We start from the raw sequence: 23,795 nt of genomic DNA, 5'->3' as shown, positions 1-23,795 counted from the left end.
TAACATCAGATCGTATTACTATTGAGGCTGCATAGACAGCCTCAATAGTAAAAAAAAGTTGGTCACACAGGGTTAATAGCAGCATTAATGGAGTGCGTTACACCGCGGCATAACGTTGTCCATTAGCGCTGCCATTAACCCTGTGTGAGCGCTGAGTGGAGGGGAGTACGGAGCGGGCACTGACTGCGGGGAGGATGGAGCGGCCATGTTGCCGCCGGACTGCGCTTGTCGCTGATTGGTTGTGGGCGTTTTGCCACGACCATTCAGCGACTTGGATTCCATGACAGACAGAGGCCACGACCAATGAATATCCGTGACAGACAGAAGTGACCCTTAGACAATTATATAGTAGATTACATTATATATCTAGTATATTATTATTATTATACATTTTTATAGCGCCATTTATTCCATGGCGCTAGTATATGATAGTATACTACAAATAAAAGCATGGAATAGTTTGGTAGACTGCATTATTCCATACAATAGTATCCTGTAAAAGACGCACTACAGGGAAAGCCCCCACACAGCTCTCCCTATATACAATATGTGCCCCCACATAGCCTCCATTATACAGTATGAGCCCTTGCAGAGCCCCCTATATATAACAGGAGCCCTCACAGAGCCCCTAATATACAGCAGTAGCACTTAGAGAGCTTCAATATATACAGCAGGGGCCCTCACAGAATCTGTTATATAGAACAGTAGCCATCACAGAGCCCCCATATAGAGCAGTAGCCCTCACAGAGCCCCCTATATACAGCCGGACCCCTCACAGAGCCCCCTATATATAGCCGGAGCCCTCAAAGAGCCCCCTATATACAGTAGAAGCCCTCACAGAGCCCCCTATATAGAGCAGGAGCCCTCACAGAGCCCCCTATGTACAGCAGGAGCCCTCAGAGATTCTGATACACAGCCGGAGCCCTCACAGAGCCCCCTATATACAGCAGGAGCCCTCACAGAGCCCCCTATATACAGCAGGAGCCCTCAAAGAGCCCCTATACAGCAGCAGAAGCCCTCACAGAGCCCCCTATATACAGCAGGAGCCCTCAGAGTTTCTTATACACAGCAGGAGCCCTCACAGAGTCTCCTATATACACCATGATTTCCCACAGAGCCCCCTATATACAGTATGAGCCGTCATACAGTACAGACCAAAAGTTTGGACACACCTCAATTAAATATTTTTCTGTATTTTCATGACTATGAAAATTGTAAATTCAGACTGAAGGCATCAAAACTATGAATTAACACATGTGAAATTATATACTTAACAAAAAAGTGTGAAACAACTGAAAATATGTCTTATATTATAGGTTCTTCAAAGTAGCCACCTTTTGCTTTGATAACTGCTTTGCACACTCTTGGCATTCTCTTGATGAGCTTCAAGAGGTAGTCACCGGGAATGGTCTTCCAACAATCTTGAAGGAGTTCCCAGAGATGCTTAGCACTTGTTGGCCCTTTTGCCTTCACTCTGCGGTCCAGCTCACCCCAAACCATCTCGATTGGGTTCTGGTCTGGTGACTGTGGAGGCCAGGTCATCTGGCGTAGCACCCCATCACTCTCCTTCTTGGTCAAATAGCCCTTACACAGCCTGAAGGTGTGTTTGGGGTCATTGTCCTGTTGAAAAATAAATGATGGTCCAACTAAGTGCAAACCGGATGGAATAGCATGCCGCTGCAAGATGCTGTGGTAGCCATGCTGGTTCAGTATGCCTTCAATTTTGAATAAATCCCCAACAGTGTCACCAGCAAAGCACCCCCACACCATCATACCTCCTCCATGCTTCATGGTGGGAACCAGGCATGTAGAGTCCATCTGTTCACCTTTTCTGCGTCACACAAAGACACGGTGGTTGGAACTAAAGATCTCAAATTTGGACTCATCAGACCAAAGCATAGATTTCCACTGGTCTAATGTCCATTTCTTGTGTTCTTTAGCCCAAACAAGTCTCTTCTGCTTGTTGCCTGTCCTTAGCAGTGGTTTCCTAGCAGCTATTTTAAGTCTCCTCTTAACAGCTGTTGTAGATATGTGTCTGCTGCTAGAACTCTGTGTGGCATTGACCTAGTCTCTAATCTGAGCTGCTTCTAACCTGAGATTTCTGAGGCTGGTGACTCGGATAAACTTATCCTCAGAAACAGAGGTGACTCTTGGTCTTCCTTTTCTGGGACGGTCCTCATGTGAGCCAGTTTCTTTGTAGCGCTTGATGGTTTTCTCCTTCGCCTCATTGGGGGACACAGACCGTGGGGTGTATGCTGCTGCCAATAGGAGGCTGACACTAAGTGATACAAAAAAAGTTAGCTCCTCCCCTGCAGTATATACCCTCCTGCTGGCTCTCAGCTAACCAGTTCTTGCTTAGTGTCCGTAGGAGGCACATGGGTCTGTTTCAGACCCCCAACGTTTTTATTTTATTGTTTACTTTTCTGTAAATTTTTATTTTTTAATTAACGGAGTGAAGGGGGCGACGGTTCCTTTCAAGGTTCCGATCTCCCCCGAACCATCAACAGGCGAGCACGGCGAGTATACCTCCCCGTACCCTCTCCTGCGACGTGGGAAGCCATGCCTGAGCTCACTTCAGGGGCGACGGTTCCTTCATGGTCCCGATCTCCCCACACCAGCAGCAGGCGAGCACATGGAGTGTCGCCTCCATGTATCCTCTCCTGGAGCCAGGCCTAATGCCGGACAACTGGCCCTGTCCACCCGGACTGAACTCCGTGGCTGTACAGAGGCCCCTCTCTATGGCGTCCGAGCAGCCCCCACTGTCCCACCACTGTGAAAGCGGATGGCACAAGGAGGCGGACGGGTCCTCTCCACACCTCCATAAGGGTATGTTCACACGTTCCTGATTTCCCTCCTTTTTTTTTCAGGACTGAAACCGCAGCTCTTTGCAGAAAACGCAGGTCCTTTTTTTGGTGCATTTTTGGTGCGTTTTTTGATGCGTTTTTTTATGCAGTTTTCTATGCAGAGTCTGTGTGTTTTCTAGGAAGTTTTTTAGGGTTAAAATGGCTGAAAATACCCTACCCCTACCCCTAACCCTACCCCTAACCCTAACCCTATTCTAACCTTAGTGGAAAAAAAAATAAAAAATTCTTAATTTTTTTTATTGTCCCTACCTATGGGGGTGACAAAGGGGGGGGGGGGGTCATTTACTATTTTTTTTTTATTTTGATCACTGAGATAGGTCATATCTCAGTGATCAAAATGCACTTTGGAACGAATCTGCCGGCCGGCAGATTCGGCGGGCGCACTGCGCATGCACCCGCCATTTTGCAAGATGGCGGCGCCCAGGGAGAAGACGGCCGGACGGACACCGGGAGGCCGGGTAAGTATAGGGGGGGGGGGGGGCATCGGAGCACGGGGGGGCATCGGAGCATGGGGGGGTGGGATCGGGGCAGCCACACTCCGCCCACGCACTTCCGCCCGCTTCCCCGCACTTCCTGCTGCAGCGGTTCGGCACCACAAACCGCAATAAAACCCGCAGATATATTTTTGATCTGCGGGTTTTACTGCGGGTTTGACCTCACAATGGAGGTCTATGGGTGCAGAACCGCTGCGGCTCCGAAAAAAGAAGTGACATGGTACTTCTTTTTTACCGCGGCTATTCAGCGCGGCTTTTTTTCCCGATTCCCGCATCATGTGCACAGTGGTTCCTGTTTTCCATAGGGTACATTGTACTGTACCCTGCATGGAAAACAGCTGCGGAACCGCAGCGGCAAAAACGCTGCGGTTCCGCAGAAAAAAACGCACTGTGTGAACATGGCCTAACAAACGGATGATGGATTGAGGTTTATCCCTGCACCGTCCACGCTGCACAGAATAGCGCTGAAACCCACATCCGCGGCGGCTCCATGCCGGGACGCGCACCAATAGTGAGTGGATCCATCTTCAGAGGGATATCCACATGCTGACAGGCAGCCTCAGCCACTTCCCTGTGGCCCACCTCTCTGAGGTAACGCTCTGGATGGCTGCAAAAATTTAGTCCCCGGCTTCGGCCGATTTGTAGGCCGCATCCTGGAAGTCTTGCCTGGAACGCCCCGCTGGTGTCGCCCGCCGGCTACAGAAATTTAGGCCCCGGCTTAGGCCTATTCAACATCGTGTCTGTGGCTCCGCCCCCCGAATTGGCGCTTCTCACTCTCTGCGAGATTTTATCAACTCTGCAGCTCCCGGTGGCCATCTTGGTCCACCCGGCCAGCTCACTCTGGGGTGACAGTATTTTTGCATTAAAGGGGCTCATCGACTCTACATCAGTACCCGGGTAAGGAAGTACCTGGTCTTAAAGGCATATGGCCAGTATTCCCTGGTCTTAAAGGCATATGGCCAGTATTCCCAGTCTTAAAGGCGCATGACCAGTATTCTCTGGTCTTAAAGGTGCATGACCAGTATTCCCTGGTCTTAAAGGTGCACGACCAGTATTCCCTGGTCTTAAAGGCGCATGACCAGTATTCCCTGGTCTTAAAGGCGCTTGATCAGTCCGAGGAGCCCTCCGCCGACGACCCCAGCTTTATCCTCTAGTTCCCCTCAGTGGACTTCTTCACTGACCAATTCATGGTTCTCTGACCAAGAGATTGAATCCCTCTGTGTACCCTCTGTGTTGGGAGTGCTCGCAGGACCAATATACATGGTCCCTATCCTACATGGGAGCCGTCGGCTAGCAGGGGCCACAAGTATTCTACAAACGTGCAGGCGTCTAGAAACATACAGGCATCTAGAAAACGGAAGTTTTTCGTTTCCTGCTCCCTCACCAATGATTTGATGACAACAAGGCTCTGAATATGGATTGGATATTGCCTGAGCTTGCCAGAGCTTCAGAGACTAAACTCCCTCGAGAGCATTTGCCATTCAATTCGGATAAGCGATTCACTGGACAGAAGCCTCTACGTGGGATGCCATGCCTGGCCTGTTTTTTAAGGGTGACGGGTCCTTTAAAGGGCACCGATCTCCCCACACCATCAACAGACGAGCACATGGAGTGTCGTCTCCATGTTTCCTCTTCTGCATCCAGGCCTAACGCCAGACAACCTGTCCTGTCCACCTGGAGACCTGTACTCTGTGGACATATAGAGGCACCCTTTTTGGCGTACGAGCTCCCCCCTCTGCATCACCACTATTTAGTGGATGATGCAAGAAGGCGGACAATTCCTCTCCACTTCCCTGTTAAGAGGTTGATGGATCGAGGGTTCCTAATTTTTATCTCTGCACCGTGAAAAGAGGAGATGGCAAGAGACTATGACCTGCTGGATGCAGCCGCACATTCTGCCATGGGGCAGATTAACCGGGTAGAATCTCCTGTGGTATACCTACCAGTATCCCTACCTGATGGGTCATCAATTAAAAATACCACGGACTGTCAGATAGCAAATCTGGTTCGTTCCGTCTTGCGGCTTCGAGTCCAGCGCTCTATCCTCCCTAGCGGCCGCATGAATTGCTAGAGCAATGGTCTCCTGGCTGGAGACCTTAACTACCTTGATTCACACCAGCAACAACTGGCCAATCAAATCCTTTGAGCGGGAGACTGACAAAGGATTGTATAAGGATTGTCCAGCACAGTCTAGATCTAAGGGATCTTGGTTCCAAACAGGGGAACGAAAAGTAAGATCGACCCTGGACCTCAAACTTCTAACAACCTTTGACATGGTCCTCCTTCTTTGGATGGAGTTCCTCCGCTCAGCCATTACTTCAACAGAAAAAGGTGCAGTTTCCGGCATCCATCTACATTCGGGTTGCTTGCCCTCTGCAAAAATTCCTTCGCCTTTCCATTCGTCAACAGCATTTTCAAGTCACAACCTTGTCCTTTGGCCTTGCTTCCGCACCCAGAGTGTTCGCACGGGTCATGGCGGATGTCATGTTTCTCTTGCACTCTAGAGGAGTGCTCGTCCTGCCCTGTTTGGTCTGTCTAGCCGCCCTTCCAGGACTACGCTGAGTCGTCTATATCTCTTGCGATACTTTCTCTCCTGGGCTGGCAGCTACACTTAGACAAGTTCTCCTCATTTCCAGCCCAGCAGATATCCTTTTTGAGGATGATCCTGCACACTTCTAGAAGGATGGTAATTCTTCCTCGAGACAAGGTCATGGCCCTTCAACAGGGAGCTCGCGCAAGGAGAGTTCTGAGGACTTGATTACTCACCCCCTCATTTCATTCGATTTGCTAAGAGAGTTCTGAGGAAAAATGGTGACGACAATGGAAGCGGTTTCCTTCGCTCCGCTCGTTTTCAGCAAGTTAAATAGACTTTCAGACAATAGTCTCTGAGCTCCTTCTTCATCCAGGGCCTTTCTCCCGGTTCAATGGTTATTAGTAACTACCAATGCCAGTCTTCTTCTCCCCATCATTGTTCTGGAGATCCGAACGGTAGTCTTACAGCAGGTCCACTGCCTTCTGGCGGGTCACCCTATCCGAATTCAATTGGCGGTGCCTTACGTCAGTCATCTAGCAGGTACCCACGGTCAGGCGCCATGACCGAGGTACCTCTCTTTCTCTAATGGGCCGAAGTCTATTATTCGGTGATCTCGGCAGTATATATCCCAGAAGTAGAACTCTGAACGGCAAACAAATTCAGCCGTCAGGGTTCCGCCTCAAGTCAGTGGGAACTTCACCCCGAAGTCTTCCATCAGATCTGTCCTTACTGGAGCTCTCCAGTTGTAGGTGGGATGACATCCAGACTGAAGGCCAATGTACTCGAGTTCGTGGTTCGGCCTCGAGATCCAAGAGCCATCGCTCTCCATGCTCTGGTTCTCCCGTGGTACCAGTTTCCATAACTCCCCTTCCACTGCTTCCGAAAGCCTTTCGGAAGCAGAAAAGGGCCCCAGTGATCCTCAGAGATCCGCACTGACCACGTCCGTTTTTTGTTTGCGGAGCTAGTATCTTCTTGCCTTTATCGCAGCACAACTGCAAGTAGGGACTTTCTCACAGGGAGTTTTCACACGTAGTTCTTCCCTATCGCATACCGTTAGATCATTGGGACCTTATTATTCCTAGCCTTACAGTAGGCTCCTTTTTCATCCGGGCAGACTTTACTATCAGGGAAAGTCGTCCCGTTCTCCTCTGCGATATTCTCACTCTGACGAGTCTTCGGAGCTAGCTTCTTAATCTTTATTTTAATCTTTATTTTTATGTGGCGCTGGCATGTTCCGCAGCGCTTTGCAGTTTGCACACATTGTCATCGCTGTACCCGGTGGGGCTCACAGTCTGGATTCCCCGTCGGTGTGTCTTTGGAATGTGGGAGGAAACCGGAGTGCCCGGAGGAGGCCCACGCGGGCACGGAGAGAGCATGCAGGCTCTTTGCGGATGTTGTCCTGGGTGGGGTTGGGGCCCAGGACTCCAGCGCTGCAGGGCTAGAGTGCTGGCCACTGCGCCACCGTGCTGCCCACGAGCTTCTCTGCTCTTTCAGACTTTTTTCACTGATTACCTTCGAGGCAAGGTTGTCCTCAGGCCATCTCCATCCCTTGTTACCAAGGTGGTACTGTATTACCACTGTTATGAGGGCTTAGTTCTTCCCTCATCTCTTTTGGCTCCAGTCCACAAAATGGAATAAGATCCCCCATATTCTGGACGAAGTGAGTGCTCTGAGTAGGTACGTCTTGACAATGGCATCCTTCTGAAGGTTGGACATTTTATTTGGGCTTCCTGACGGTAGAGGAAGGCTTCCTGACATTTTCAGGAAGGGTTTAGCCGTTTCATCGACCATGATAACATGGTGAATTCTTTTCACCATCCAGGAGTCCTTCCGTGCTAGATGTCAGCGTATCTTCCTGTCTATCAAGTGTCCTAGGCACCAGGCGTCTGCAAGGCACGCCTGCAAGCTTGCGGATTCGTCCAGTCCGCATGCATTCTTGAAGCACTATAATTCCCACACTTCCACAGATGTGAGTCTGGGCAGGCGGACTCTGCAGGCCGCGGTGGCGCACTTGTAAGTAGCGGTTACACAGGGCCTGATCTATTGTTGTCCCCACCCAGGGACTGCTTTGGGACGTCCCACGGTCTGTGTCCCCCAATGAGGCGAAGGAGAAATAGGGATTTTTGTGTACTCACCGTAAAATCCTTTTCTCCGAGCCATTCATTGGGGGACACAGCTCCCACCCTGTTATTAGCTTATGCTTGTTTTTTAGAATATGACATGCTATACGCTCATATATTGTTATTGATCTCCTACTGCTTTTGCACCGAACTGGTTAGCTGAGAGCCAGCAGGAGGGTATATACTGCAAGGGAGGAGCTAACTTTTTTGTATCACTTAGTGTCAGCCTCCTATTGGCAGCAGCATACACCCCACGGTCTGTGTCCCCCAATGAATGGCTCGGAGAAAAGGATTTTACGGTGAGTACACAAAAATCCCTATTTTGCAACTGCACTTGGGGACACTTTCAAAGTTTTCCCAATTTTTCGGACTGACCTTCATTTCTTAAAGTAATGATGGCCACTCGTTTTTCTTTACTTAGAATTTGTATTATGGCAAGAAAAAAGCAGCTAACAGTCTATTCAGTAGGTATATCAGCTGTGTATCTACCAGACTTCTGTACAACACAACTGATGGTCCCAACCCCATTTATAAGGCAAGAAATCCCACTTATTAAACCTGACAGGGCACACCTGTGAAGTGAAAACCATTTCCGGCGACTACCTCTTGAAGCTCATCAAGAGAATGCCAAGAGTGTGCAAAGCAGTCATCAAAGCAAACGGTGGCTACTTTGAAGAACCTAGAATAGAAGACATAATTTTAGTTGTTTCACACTTTTTTGTTAAGTATATAATTCCATATGTATAATTTATAGTTTTGATGCCTTCACTCTGAATTTACAATTTTCATCGTCATGAAAATACAGAAAAATCTTTAAATGAGAAGGTGTCCAAACTTTTGGTCTGTACTGTATATCTTCTATATACAGGAACAAATCACACACACACATTTAAAAAACCAAAAAAAAAAAACAAAACAAACAAAAAAAAACATACCTCTCTCCCATTCCCTGGCGCTCTGCTCCGGTCACAGTATGTGTGTGTGTATGTGTGTATATATATATATATATATATATATATATATATATATATATATATATATATATATATATATATATATATATATATATATATATATATATATATATATATATATATATATATATATATATATATATATATATATATATATATATATATATATTATATATATATATATATATATATATATATATATATAAATATATATATATATAAATATATATATATATATATATATATATATATATATATGTATATATATATATACACACACAGTGATCCAGTGATGGCGAACATTTTAGAGACCGAGTGCCCAATGCAATCTAAAACCCACTTATTTATCGCAAAGTGCCAACATGGCAATTTAACCGGAATACTGAGGTTTTAGATAAGAAAAACTCCTACATTAGCACCCTATAGCATCAGTAGCAAAAAGCTTGTAAACGCTGCACTCCAAGCCAAAGATACTAGCCACCAATTGCAGTGGAGGTCTGTTCTTGAGAATGAAGGGGATTTGTATTCAAAAGTAAAATTGCCAAGTTGTTTGTTTTTTACAACCTCTTAGCAATTGTAACCCTTTATCGTGATGAGAATAACCCTAAAGCATGGGATGTCAAACTAAATACACACATTCCTCCATACAGTGTAATGGGCTTCATATAGTGCTCCATAGAGTGAATGGGCCCTACATAGTGCTCCATACTGTATAATGGCCACGCATAGTGCTCCATACTGTTTAATGGCCCCACATAATGCTGCATACAGTACAATGGCCCCACATGGTGATGCATATCGTACAATGGCCCCACATGATGATGCATACTGTATAATGGCCCCACATGATGCATACAGTATAATGGCCCCACATGATGATGCATACCGTATAATGGCCCCACATGATGATTTATACAATATAATGGCCCCACATGATGCGCCATACTGTATAATGGCCCCACATGATGCATACAGTGTAATGGTCCCACATGATGATGCATACAGTATAATGGCCAAATATGATGCTGCATACAGTATAATGGCCAAATATGATGCTGCATACAGTATAATGGCCAAATATGATGCTGCATACAGCATAATGGCTCCACATGATGCTGCATACAGTCTAATGGCCTCATATACTGCTCCATACTGTATAATGGCCTCGCATTAAAAAAAAAATTACTCACCTCTGCCCGTTCCAACACTGATCTGGTCTCTTCATATATCATTCCTTCTTGTGGGCACGCGCACCATCTCGGTAATAGTGTGGCCGCCACTCTCCGTGGCCTGATGGGAGAGTTAGGAGCAGAGGAGAGTGGCCGAGGCGCGGGCGCTATTGATGAGGGTCTGGGAGATTACAAGCGGGCTGAGAAGAGTGGTGACAGAGCTAGTTTTGAGGAGATGGCGCGCTTGCCCCCTATGGCATGCCACCACTGTACTGTACTAGGTGCACATATACAGTGTTACATGCACTGAGCACTGACTAGGCTGCAGGACCCCACATTATAATGTATATCTGATATATCATGCAGGTTGTCCTGGAGCCGGGCTCAGGGTCAGACAGTGCAGGATGAGGATCACTGTGAGTTATTGCTGCAGCTTCAGCTTCCATACAGATCGGGTGAGCTGGAGCCGATGACCCCACTGACAGAGTAACCTGATCTGTATGTAAGTGTAAGATGGTGCAATAAATCTCACAGTGCAGATAGAGCCTGTGCAGAAAGCAGATAAGATGCAGGAATCAGATGAAGGCCAGTCACATACCTCCTGCCATAGTCCATCTTCTTGTACCACACCTTTGTTTTCCATATGGCACTGTACAGCTGGAAAATTTGATGAAAGAGATCAACTCCCCCATGTTCTTGTTGAACCCAAGGGCACAATCTTGTTTGGGGACCTGTGTAGTGGTACCTCGTACAGTGCTGAGGGTGCTGCCATTACCATGTATTGTGGTCAAGAAAAGGACATCCCTCTTGTCCTTATACTCAACCACCAGCATGTTGTCGCGACTTTAGGACCTGCTCTCACCCTTTCTGAGTAGCTGCCCAATTAGAGACGCAAGTAGTACACTATGGGTTTTAGCACAGTACCACATGCTGTGGTAGCTCTGGCACGTAGGGACTTGAAGAGTGGGATGCTGGTGTAGAAGCTATTTACATACAGGTGATAACCCTGATCTAACAATGGAGAGGGGAGGGGATTGAATCCAGGTGTCTTTCCCACCATAAACCATAAATCTATGGGTTCCCAGTTTTTACAGTTTTACTCCATATTTGGCAAGTATTACTGGAATTTAAGCCTGCTCTTATAGTGTATTAGGGATTCATCTACAGGGTGGACCATTTCCGGTATACGCCTCCAGAGAAAACTGATGACACTCACTTGGACTAAAAAAAAAAGTTAGCTAATTAAGTATCAAATACATTAATTGCTAATATTTCCGCAATGGACTTGCAAAATGACCGTGTTTTGCGGACTGTAAGACGCACGCAAAGGAAAATAGGAAAAAAAAATGCTTTTAATAAAATGGTGGTCCGTCTTCTAGTCCAATTTTATGGTAGCTTACTGGGAAAGGGGGGAGGGCAGCTTCTGCATTACACCAGTGTCTCAGGAGGCAGGATCGCAGCGGCAGGAAGATGGCGGGAGTGGGGCAATGCTGCAGGGGGAGGAGGGGGTGTTCAGCGGTGTGAGGCTGCGGCGGGCTCCTGAGTCCCCGCACTTTTCAACGTTTTCACTATGGTTGACTTCGGGAAATTGGCCTCCGGAGGAGGTGCATGCGCAGACGCGCACTCCACTGCAGCCACACCCTCTGTAAGCTACAATAATTTTGGGAAAAGAACTGCAACCACTATTACTTCCTGTGTTCAGATCAACATGAAAAACTTGGTGAAAGGCCTTCTCTAAAGTGGTGATAACCAGTTACTTTCACCTGGCAGTTTTCGACTATGTAGGTGTACAAGTTTGTATTCTGCCTACAGAAGATTTGTAGAATATATATTGTCAATCATTCTTATGTTTCGTAGGCTCTGCCAGCAATCTCGTGAAGACATATTATCCGGAAGGCATGAGTGAACTCTTAATTGGAAACATTTTGTTTGAAACATTAAAAGGGTTAAATTATTTGCACCAGAACGGATATATTCACAGGTAGGAAAAAAGAGTATTGTATTTTACTTAAAGCACACACTGTCTTAGGCTATGTTCACATGTTGCTTTTTTGCTACTTTTTTCTGCAGGAATACCTGATCTGTTGGCAGTAAAAAAGCTGCAGATAAAAAGCAAGCTTTTCTGCTGCTTTTCTGCTTCTTTTCTTGCTGCATTTTTCAGGATCCCAAAGTTCAACTTCGTTTCCACCATACAATCATGAACAATACAAGGTGTGAGGCCACCAATGTAAGATGTATGTGAAGCCATAGAACATTTTGAAAAAAAAGGGTAAATTATCAAATTATTTAGCAGAAAAATATTTTTTTGTCTGGAAAAAATAGTGACTATTTTGAACAAAAAAGTTTTTGGGTTCATGAAAAAATACAGAATTGCAAATGTCAAAACCGTGGGGGAAGTTGAATTGGTCGGGAATAATTTACCTAAGACATTAGCAGAGCATTTTGTAGGTTGGTATTGTTCAATTTTACACATTGGTCATGCATTTTTTTCTTTAATACACATCACTAATTTAATGAAACTGTACTAATCCTATCAGCCATGCTCAAATGAGGAGACCAAGACATTTTGGTTTAACCCCTTCATGCCGCAGCCTATTTTTGTTTTTTCGTTTCCTTTTTTTTCCTCATCTTCCCAGAGCCATAACTCTTTTGTTTTTCTGTGCATATGAAGGTTGTTTTTTTTACTTTTGAATGACACCATTCATTATACAACATTGTGTACTCGAAAAGGGGAAAAAAATCCATGTCTAGTAAAATTGTGAAAAAAAAAACAAAAAAAACAACTTCTGACATTGTTTTTTGAGAATTGTTTTTACGGTGTAGATTTTGTGGTAAAAATGACCATGCAGTATGATTCTTCTCATCAATACGATTACAGCGATACCAAACCTGTCCAGTTTTTTAAGTTATTTTAGTGGTGAAAACAGGGATTATTGTGTACTCACCATAAAATCCTTTTCTCCGAGCCTCTCATTGGGGGACACAGGACCATGGGTGTATGCTGTTGCCACTAGGAGGCTGACACTAAGTGAATACAAAAAGGGTTAGCTCCTCCTCCACAGTATACACCTACCACTGGCTCCAGCCTGAACCAGTTCAGTGACCAAGCAGTAGGAGATCATAACCATAAAACACAGGTACAACATGTCAAACCAAAGAACAAGCATAGCCATCAGGCCAACAGAGTGGGTGCTGTGTCCCCCAATGAGAGGCTCGAAAAAAAGAATTTTACAGTGAGTACACAAAAATCCCTGTTTCGCCTTCGCCTCATTGGGCGACACAGGACCATCGGACATACCAAAACAGTCCCTGGGTGGGAAAAAAACAACCCATCAGAGTAAACCTCAGATACCAACTGTCTAAAGATGCGCTACTGCTGCCTGCAGAATTCGTCTACCCAGGCCCGCATCTGCTAAAGGTTTAGTGTGGACATTGTAAAGCTTCGAGAATGTGTGCAGGCTGGACCAGGTCGCAGCTTTGCAAACCTCTTCCGCTGACGCTTGATACCGAATGGCCCAAGAAGGGCCTATTGACAGAGTGGAGTGTGCCTTAATCCCTGCTGGAGTAGGCTTGCCTCTGACGCACTAAGCTTCCTGAATAGCCGAATAAATTCACCCGGCATATTGTCAACTTTGAAGCGGCCAATCCCTTCCTGTGGCTCTTCGCCGTTCTTAAAACATACCTTCTGAGATCTCTCACGAGATCCAGAGTGTGAAGAGCTTTCTCCACATGGTGCCCTTGTGCCGGGCAAAACGTGAGTTGTAGGACAGTGTCCTCCTTAAGGTGAAATGAAGACACGACCTTTGGTAGGAAAGGCGGGGATGGTCTGAGAACCACCTTGTCCCAGTGAAAAATCAGAAAAGGAGCCCGGCAGAACACAGCAGCCAACTCCGAAACCTGTCTGATTGACGTTACCGCGACGAGGAAGGCGACCTTCCATGAAAGATGAGTTAGCGAGACGTCCTATAACAGTTCAAAGGGAGATTCCTGTAGAACACCCAGGACCAGATTAAAGTCCCATGCATCTAGAGGCGCTCTATAGGGAGTTTCCACGTGGGAGACTCCCTGAAAGAAAGTTCTCACCTGCTTTTTGGAAAAGATCTTATGCTGAAACAAGACAGACAAGGCGGAGACCTGCCCTTTGAGGGAGCTCAGGGCTAGGCCCGAGTCCAGGACTGAAGACATTCCAAAATAGTAGTCATGGAGAAAACCAGCGGAGGCCTACCGCGGTCTCTACACCAAGCAAAAAAGGCTTTCCAGGTGCGATGATAGATGCTTACCGAAACAGGCTTCTGAGCATTAATTATGGTGGAAATCACCTCTTGGGAGAAACCAGCTTGGGTTAGGACCCAGGATTCAATGGCCAAGCCATCAAACACAGGGCCCCTGAGTTCTGGTGGCAAATCTGGCCCTGGGAGAGCAGGTCTGGTCGATCTGGTAGCCAGGTGATGTAGACGATGAGTTGCACTAATTCTGAGTACCATGCCCCGCCCGGCGTGGCCAGTCTGGGGCATCTAAGATCACCGGGACCACCTCCGTTTTGAACTTCCTGATGACCCTCGGAACCGACGGCAGCGGGGGAACACATGAGTTAAAACAAAACTGATTCCACGGAATGACCAGCGCGTCCACCCCTATGGTTCTCGGATCCCAGGACCGAGCTACAAACTCTGGCACCTTGGCATTTAACCTTGATGCCATCAGGTCCACGTCCGGGGTCCCCCAGCAATGGCAGATCTGCTGGAAAACCTCCGGATGGAGAGACCACTCTCGCGTGGCAAAGCCTTGAGGGCTGAGGAAGTCAGTCTCCCAGTTTTTCACACCCAGGATGGGAACGGCCGAGATGACCGAGTGGTTCCGCCCGGCTGCGGGTGCCACCCTGCAGATTGATGTAGGCCACGGCCGTGGCATTTTCCGATTGAATTTGTTGGGGGTGGCCCGCTAGAAGTTGATGGAACCGCCGTAGGGACAGCCGAATTTCCAGGACATTGAAGGGAAGGTGTGACTCCCTAGGTGATCAACACCCTTGAGCAGTGTGGTGACAAAAGACAGCTCCTCAATCTAGAAGGCTGGCATCAGTAGTGACCACCAGCCAATTGACCGGGATAAAGGATTTACCTTGAAGGAAGGAGGACCGAAATGTCCACCACCTGAGTGCCTGCTTGATCCGTGGGGACAACCGGCACGGTCGGTTGAGGGCGAACTGACTCCTGTCCCAGGCATCCAAAAGCGCATGTCGCTGGGGACGGAGAAAGCTGGGTGAAGGGAACAGCTTCCATTGCTGCCACCATTTTCCCGAGGACTATCATGCCAAAACAAATGGAAAGAGGAGATGGTCGACAAAGTGCTTGGGCCCTCTGCTGAATGAGTAAGACCTTGCCCTGGGGGAGAATCACCAACCCTTGGTAAGTGTCCAAGATCATTCCTAGGAAGGAAATCTGCTGAGCTGGGACAGGGGAAGATTTGTTCAAGTTTCCCAATTAGCCTAGACGAGAAAGTGTATCCAACGAAATGCGGACGCACTCCGCGCCGGCTTCGAAAGAAGGACCCTTGATCAGTACGTCGTCTAGGTAGGACAAGACGACCAAACCCCAGGAATGTAGAATGGATATGATGGCCACCATGACCTTTGTGAACACCCTGAGGGCGGTGGTAAGTCTGTGAATTGAAAGTGTTCCTCGCGAAACGCAGGAACCCTTGAGGGGGGAAAATTGGGATGTGAAGGTAAGCATCCCAGATGTCGATGGAGGCTAAGAACTCGCCCTTCTCCATCAAGGAGATAACGGAACGGAGAGACTCCATCCTGAAATGCCAGACCTTGACAAATTTGTTTAGGAACTTCAGGTCCAGGATGGGCCTGACTGTTCCATCCTTCTTTGGGACCACCAACAGATTCTAGTAGAAACCTTCGAACCTCTCGTTTTCTGGAACCGGGGTAATGACCCCGTCTTGGCGGAGTGGCTCGGTAGCATGGTAAAAGGACCGAGCCTGCGTTTCTGCTCTGCGGGGGACGATAAGCGAATTCTATTTTGTAACCGGAGGACACCAGATCCCTGACCCATTCATCATGGATGACTGAGAGCCAGACATGGCGAAACTAAAGTAGGCGGCCGCCTACTCTGCTGGTCTCGACTGGGCAATGTTGCAAGTCATTTGGCCTAGAATCTCTGGGACCTGGATCTTTTAGATCTGGCCTGCTTGGGACGGCTCTTCCAGTACTGGTTGGTTTTGTACGAGACCTGAGGGCTCTTGTCCCCCTGAGCGGATCATCCTGAACCAGACAAATTGGCCGTTCAGGACCAACCGAAATTGCTGCGAAAGGGCCGGAAACTTGTCTGCAGCTGTCGGTGAAAAGGCCGCCTAACTCATCTATGCTCATCTGCTGGGGGAGGAACTTACTCTTCCCGCCTGTGGCATCCAAGATAAACTGGTCCAGCCTCTCTCCAAATAAACAGCCGCTCTGGTAGGGCAGAGAGGTTAAGGACTTCTTGGATGCAGAGTCCGCTCGCCATTCCCTGAGCCATAGCTCCCGTCTGATAGATACTACGTTTGAGGCTGCAATTGCAGCCGTATCTAGGCATGCATTTATCAAATAGTCGCCGGCCAAAGATATCTGATTGGCCATCTCAGCTACCTCTGGGGAAAGATTACTCTTTTGTATGGTCTTATACAGAGAATCTGTCCATTATACCATGTCCTTAGCTACCCATGTCGTGGCAAAGGAGGGAGAGAGTGCCAAACCCGATGCATCAAAAACCAAACAGGTGAGACTGTCTATCAGGCGGTCCATGGGGTCTTTACTAGAGGATCCGTCTGGCAAAGACAGAAGGGTTTTGGAGGCCAAACGAGACACAGGTGGATCCATTGGTGGGGATTCAGCCCATTGCTTACGCAGATCAGCTGAGAAAGGATATCTGGCCTCAAGAGGCTTCTGACCTGCGAAGCATTTATCCGGCCGCTCTCTATGCCGCCGAACTATGTCCTGAAACTCAGGGTGATTGGCAAACACCCTATGAGAACGTTTGGCCATTTTGATGGACACCGCATGATCCGGAGTCGAAGTAGACTCCTCGTCAACCTCCAAAGTCTGGTTGACGGCGTCTATGAGACTATCTACCATTGCCTGGTAAGCTGGTGAATCTAGGTCGAGGGGCCCATCGGACTTGTACTCGGAATCTTGTTCTCTATTAATCCTTGGTGAGGGAGAGCGAGAAATGGAGCCAAAGGATGCCGAGGCGCCAGAAGGCCCGGGAGACGTAATATGGTTCCGTTTCCTAGGTGCCTGTATCTCCTTTTCCTGAGAACAGCCCCAGCAGGCTGACGGGTCCCGTGATGTAGGGGAACCCTCTAAAACAGGCAGATTAATGCCCCCAGTCCTGGAAGGATCATGAAGAGACTCAATTGCTTTAGTTAAGGAAGCTATGGACTTCGACAGTGACGAAACCCACTCAGGGGGGCTAGCCACACTGGGATCGGTCGCGACGGAGGGCTCCTGAGCGCTTTCGGGGTTACAAGTTTCACATAGCGGAGTAGTTTGTCCCCGTGGTAATGCAGCCTGACAGGAGGTACATGAGGTGAACAACACTGTGTGTGTTTTATTAACCCTCTTGGATGCCTTAGGAAGAGACATGCTGTACCCTTGAATATGGGCAGAAATGTCAATGTATACTGCAGTGAAAGGCTAGAGGTATATAACAGCGCAGCTCTAAGGCAGCGCAGCTCTGCAAAAGCAGTTTGTGTGCAGCAGCGTACTTTGCCTAACAAGGGGGAGCCTGTGGGTATGTGGCCATGCAACACTTACCCAGGTCCCGTGCCCCTGAGAGCGGTCGTCCTCCTATGTAGGGAAATGCTGTAATATGGCGGCTTGCAGGAACTGCGTTCCTCCTGTGAGGAACGCTTGTCCTGGAGCCCCGTCACCTAGTCTCTCAAGATGGCCACCGTGATTCAAAGTAAGCTCTCTCGCATGGAGTGAGAAGCGCCAAGCGGGTGGGCGGACCCGCAGGTGCGATGGGTCTCACAGCCTGCGGTACCTGCTTTTTACGCTAAAAACGCCGCAAAAACTGAAGGCAACGTTTTTGCAACTTTTTTTTTTTACATTTATTGCTTTTCTATGTGTGAAAAAACGCTGAAAAAACTTTGTCAGGGAAAAAAAACAGGATTGTGCTGAGTAACCTACAGAGAATGTCAGGTCGGCGCCGTTATACTGATTACAATGATACCTGAGTGATGAAATCCGTCTTGTGGTTGTTGTGTAATCTTTATTTTCAGGTTTTGAGTTAGGCTGGGTTCACATAGCGTTCTGGCAGTCCTTTAGACGGGCTGCGTTACACCGCGGCATAACGCAGTCTGTTAACGCTGCCATTATCCCCTATTTCGGGTGCATCGCAAGCGCACGCCCATAATGGGAGTGCGCTAGCGATGTGCCGTAATTGAGTGACGGACCCTGGGACGCGGGCTGCAGTGTTTCCGGGTCAGTCACCGCTAGCGCAGATAGAGCATCTGCTAGCTCTGTCTGCACTAGCGCGAACGAATTTCAGCACTTGCGTTAACGCATGTGTTGAACGGGCTGCTTTAACACAGTGTGAACCTGGCCTTAATGATCTTCCCATGCTCTGGAGCGGCCTATGTGGGCTGTCTTCATGTGGTGATCTGATTAGGTATTCACCTGTATGGCTTCTGACAGGTCACTGATCCCTCACTGACCTGCCCCTAGTTTACATAATGAATATTATATGTATTGAAAGAATACAAAAATCACATTCAGCAGGCCGGCGGCGCCTGTGCTGCAGCATGATCACATGTATGATGTGCATTACGGTAAATTGTTTTATTTAGTCATATACATTGATTCTGAAAAAAAATGTTTTTCTCAAAATGGCGATCCGATAGATGCTGCTACACAGGCGGCTCCATCTTGGAGACTAAAAAAAAAAAATTTCCTCTATCAAAATGGCACCACTTGCATCTATCGGTTCATCATTTTGAGAAAAACATTTTTTCTTCATTCATAATCAATATGACTAAATAAAACAATTTAATGCACATTATACATGTGATTATGCTCCAGCGCAAGCATCGCCGCCGGCCTGCTGAGGGTGATTTTATTTTTTTTATAGGGGGCAGGTCAGTGAGGGCTCAGTGACCTGTCATAAGCCATCAGTATGAATACCTAATCAGAGCACCACATGAAGACCCCCCCCCCCCCCACAGGCTCATGCAGAGAATATTGACCTACTGTTTCTACATAGCGCTTAGAAGGATTCAGCTAGTCAGTTTTTCAAAATGGTTGGGATTCCCTCTCTGGTAGTCAGTAGCGTTCACACAGGCACAGAGTTTTGATGCCATAAACAGGATAACATTTGTTTTCACAGATTCCACAGCAAAAAAACAAAATCATAAACACAAAACCCTAGTCTTGTTAAGGTGCTGACTAAACAGTATAGGCCCTGACTACGTCAGACGCGGCTGAGCTAGCCCAAGTTCGGTCAAACAAACCTGCTCTCGTTCACAGCAACCACTGATACTTTTGATTTGGTGTACATGACCTGTGCAGACTCTTGTCAGAGATATCCTGGCTAGTCTCTCTCTTTAGCTCCAAGACACATCCAATCTGCTCAGCTCCCCCAGCAGATTGACTTAGATGAACACCTAGCCTGTGTATATGCAGAGCTAGCCAGGTGCACTTACTCAGAGCCTGCAGAGCTAGGATTTAACTTGAGACCTGTCTAGTCTCTTCTCCAGCTATACCTGGTTGCAATCATGCATACAAGCTGTGATTCATGCTTCAGCATGAATTATAGGATAGGTTCCATTTAAATAGATTCTTCTATTGACAAGTCTGATATACGAAAATCTATTTCAGAATTACTGTATGTTCCTGATGTTAAAATAAGCATTGTAGGAGTCAAGCTATAGAATTAAATTGCTTATGAGTCCAGATGCATTTAGTCTCTGTTCACCCAGCCTGACTGACAGCTGCAGCTTTTACTGTGCAGAGTTAGGGTATGTGCACACGTATTCTGGCCCACTGCGGATTTTTCTGCAGCGGATTTGATAAATCATCCCTTGGCATCACAGACTTGGCCCTATCCTGGATCTCATCATACCTAACAGACCGGACATTCAGCGTCTCCCACTCACACACCACCTCCTCACCTCGCCCCCTATCTGTCAGAGTCCCACGAGGTTCAGTCCTAGGGCCCCTGCTCTTCTCCATTTACACCTTTGGCCTGGGACAGCTCATAGAATCTCATGGCTTTCAGTATCACCTCTATGCTGATGACACACAGATCTACATCTCTGGACCAGATATCACCTCCCTACTAACCAGAATCCCTCAATGTCTGTCCACTATTTCATCCTTCTACTCCGCTAGATTTCTGAAACTTAACATGGACAAAACAGAATTCATCATCTTTCCCCCATCTCACGTGACCCCCCCCCCCCCCCCCCCCCCGCGCACCTTTCCATTACAGTAAATGGCTGCCCACTCTCCCCAGTCCCACAAGATTGCTGCCTCGGGGTAATCCTTGACGCTGATCTCTCCTTCAAACCACATATCCAAGCCCTTTCCACTTCCTGCCGACTTCAACTCAAAAATATTTCATGAATCCGTACATTCCTCAACCAAGAATCTGCAAAAACCCTAGTGCATGCCCTCATCATCTCTCGCCTTGACTACTGCAACCTCCTGCTCTGTGGCCTCCTCTCTAACACTCTCGCACCCCTCCAATCTATTCTAAACTCTGCCACCCGACTAATCCACCTGTCCCCCCACTATTCCCCGGCCTCTCCCCTCTGTTAATCCCTTCCCTGGCTCCCCATTGCCCAGAGACTCCAGTACAAAACCCTAACCATGACGTACAAAGCCATTCACAACCTGTCTCCTCCATACATCTGTGACCTCGTCTCCCGGTACTTACCTACACGCAACCTCCGATCCTCACAAGATCTCTTTCTCTACTCCCCTCTTATCTCCTCTTCCCACAATCGTATACAAGATTTCTCTTGCGTATCACCCCTACTCTGGAACCCTCTACCACAACACATCAGACTCTCGCCTACCATCGAAACCTTCAAAAAGAGCCTGAAGACCCACCACTTCCGACAAGCCTACAACCTGCAGTAACCACCGATCGACCAAACCGCTGCACAACCAGCTCTACCCTCACCTACTGTATTCTCACCCATCCCTTGTAGATTGTGAGCCCTCGCGGGCAGGGTCCTCTCTCCTCAGTCGTGACTTGTATTGATTAAAGGGAACCTGTCACCCCGTTTTTTCAGATTGAGATAAAAATACTGTTAAATAGGGCCTGCGCTGTGCGTTACAATAGTGTATGTAGTGTACCCTGATTCCCCACCTATGCTGCGAAATACATTACCAAAGTCGCCGTTTTCGCCTGCCAATCAGGCTGGTCAGGCCATTTTCCCAAAGCCGAGTTTGCATCTCGGCTTCAGGAAAATGGCCGCCGTGATCGCCATCTGCGCATGCGCGGCATCCCGCGGCCATTTTCCTGAAGCCCCGTGCAGCAGAGCACTCCATCTGCGCACGCGCGGCCTCAGGAAGATGGCCGCCCCCACCGATGACAAGGGTAATAGCGCAGATCGCGCGCTTTTTCTTCACCTGCGCGCAGTGGATTCGGCACTTGGACATGCGCACACCACTACGCCACCAACGGAAAGCTGGGGAAGAAACAGCGATGTCACCACACCCACCTGACCTGACCAGCCTGATTGACAGGCGAAAACGGCGACTTTGGTAATGTATTTCGCAGCATAGGTGGGGAATCAGGGTACACTACATACACTATTGTAACGCACAGCGCAGGCCCTATTTAACAGTATTTTTATCTCAATCTGAAAAAACGGGGTGACAGGTTCCCTTTAAGATTATTGTACTTGTTTTTTATTATGTATACCCCTTCTCACATGTAAAGCGAAATGGAATAAATTGCGCTATAACAATAAATAATAATAATAATAATAGTAATAATAATAATAATCAACGTTTGTGCAGCACTATATGGGGCAAGTGTCTGTATGGGGCCATAATCAACGTTTGTGCAGCACTATATGGGGCAAATATCTTTATGGAGCATCTTATGGGGCCATTATTAACCTTTATGCAGGATTATATGGGGCATATTTTAATATGGAGCATCTTATGGGGCCATCATGAACTGTATGGAGCATTATATGGGGCTCCTGATTCAATATGGATATTCAAAAACACTTAACCTACTGATGTCTCAATTAATTTTACTTTTATTGGTATCTATTTTTACTTTTGACATTTACCAGTAGCTGCTGCATTTTCCACCCTAGGCTTATACTCGAGTCATTAAGTTTTCCCAGTTTTTTGTGGCAAAATTAGGGGGGGTCGGCTTATACTCGGGTTGGCTTATACTCGAGTATATAAGGTAAATGCAATTCCTCTGACAGTGTTCAAATTATTGTCTTCCAGGAGTGTGAAGGGCAGTCACATCCTCATCTCAGAAGACGGTCTTGTTTCTCTTTCTGGACTTGGTCACCTCTGTAGTATGGTTAGAAGGGGTGAAAGAGCCAAGGTGGCCTATGATTTTCCTAATTTTAGCACTGCAATGCTTCCTTGGTTGAGTCCTGAGCTACTGAGACAGGTCAGTATATTCCTATGAACAGTCACATATGTACTGTTACTACCGCATATACAAAACAATTCTTACATTATACACCCTGCCGGATGTGCAGCCCCCTTACCTGCACAAGTGAGCTTGCTAATAATGCCACAGACCAGTACGTTTTGGTGGGTTTCTGTCCCTTGTATTGTTGCAGGAAAAATATATCTTTGTACCGTGTTAGCTAGTAGATAGAAAATATTGAAAATTGAGAATCCTCAATTTATTACCATCAGTTCAGTTATACATTAATCGGTATTAACCACTGAGTATTCTCAATTTTTTATATTTCCCCTATATTATTGGTAATATTTCCAGCTGTGAAAACAAGAAGCAGTTAGTTGGAATTAAGATAAAACATATTCCGACTGATGTGCCAAAGCACAATAAATCAGTTCTTTAGAAAAGAGATTTACCTGGCTTATCTTCTTATATTACCTTTATTTCATACGTTGTCTTCTAATTCTAACCTGTCATATCACAAGTTTATTGGACTTGATCTCTGGACCCTAGCACAGTGTGAGCTGTAAAATCAATGATACAGGTGTCGTTTCTGAAAGTGGAGCGATAATTTAGGACATTTACAATACATAATATATGTGGTTTTTTTTCTTATTTTTTTCTACATTCCCTAATCATTACTATAAAAAAGATAACTCACAACAGCACTATAAAGGCACTTACCGCTGTGGAATGCTTAAATGCTGACGGTTTTTGTGATAGATTTGACAGTTCTAATGCTTCTTATCTTTTGCCTAAGATGCCAGCATCCATTCTCAGATAGCTGTATTTTGAGGCTCAAGAAGGGCCAGATATGGCTGAAACGTTGTCTTGTCTTCCTATTGCTGTGATTTTTTTAATACAGTGGAATAAAGATCTAAGTTTTTAACGATTATCTTCTGGTGCCTTGGGATTTTTGGATATCCCTTCTCAGACTGCCATATGTAGACTGTACTTGCTTAGCCTAAGACACTCACACTGCTCTCAT

At 46.9% G+C, this 23,795-nt stretch overlaps 1 protein-coding gene across 1 annotated transcript in view; it reads left to right on the top strand.

Moving 5' to 3' along the window:
- The window catches only part of STRADB (STE20 related adaptor beta), a 115,619-nt gene that overhangs the window by 34,912 nt on the left and 56,912 nt on the right, over positions 1 to 23,795 (top strand). The window contains exons 7-8 of the mRNA XM_069733592.1: positions 12,012 to 12,135; positions 22,618 to 22,789. Coding sequence (XP_069589693.1) covers positions 12,012 to 12,135; positions 22,618 to 22,789 — 296 coding nt within the window. The remainder of the gene's footprint in view (positions 1 to 12,011; positions 12,136 to 22,617; positions 22,790 to 23,795) is intronic.

This window comes from Ranitomeya imitator, chromosome 7, assembly GCF_032444005.1.
Source record: "Ranitomeya imitator isolate aRanImi1 chromosome 7, aRanImi1.pri, whole genome shotgun sequence".
Taxonomy (NCBI): domain Eukaryota; kingdom Metazoa; phylum Chordata; class Amphibia; order Anura; family Dendrobatidae; genus Ranitomeya; species Ranitomeya imitator.
Note: the sequence above shows the minus strand (reverse complement) of the source record. Positions and strands in the feature narration are given on the sequence as shown.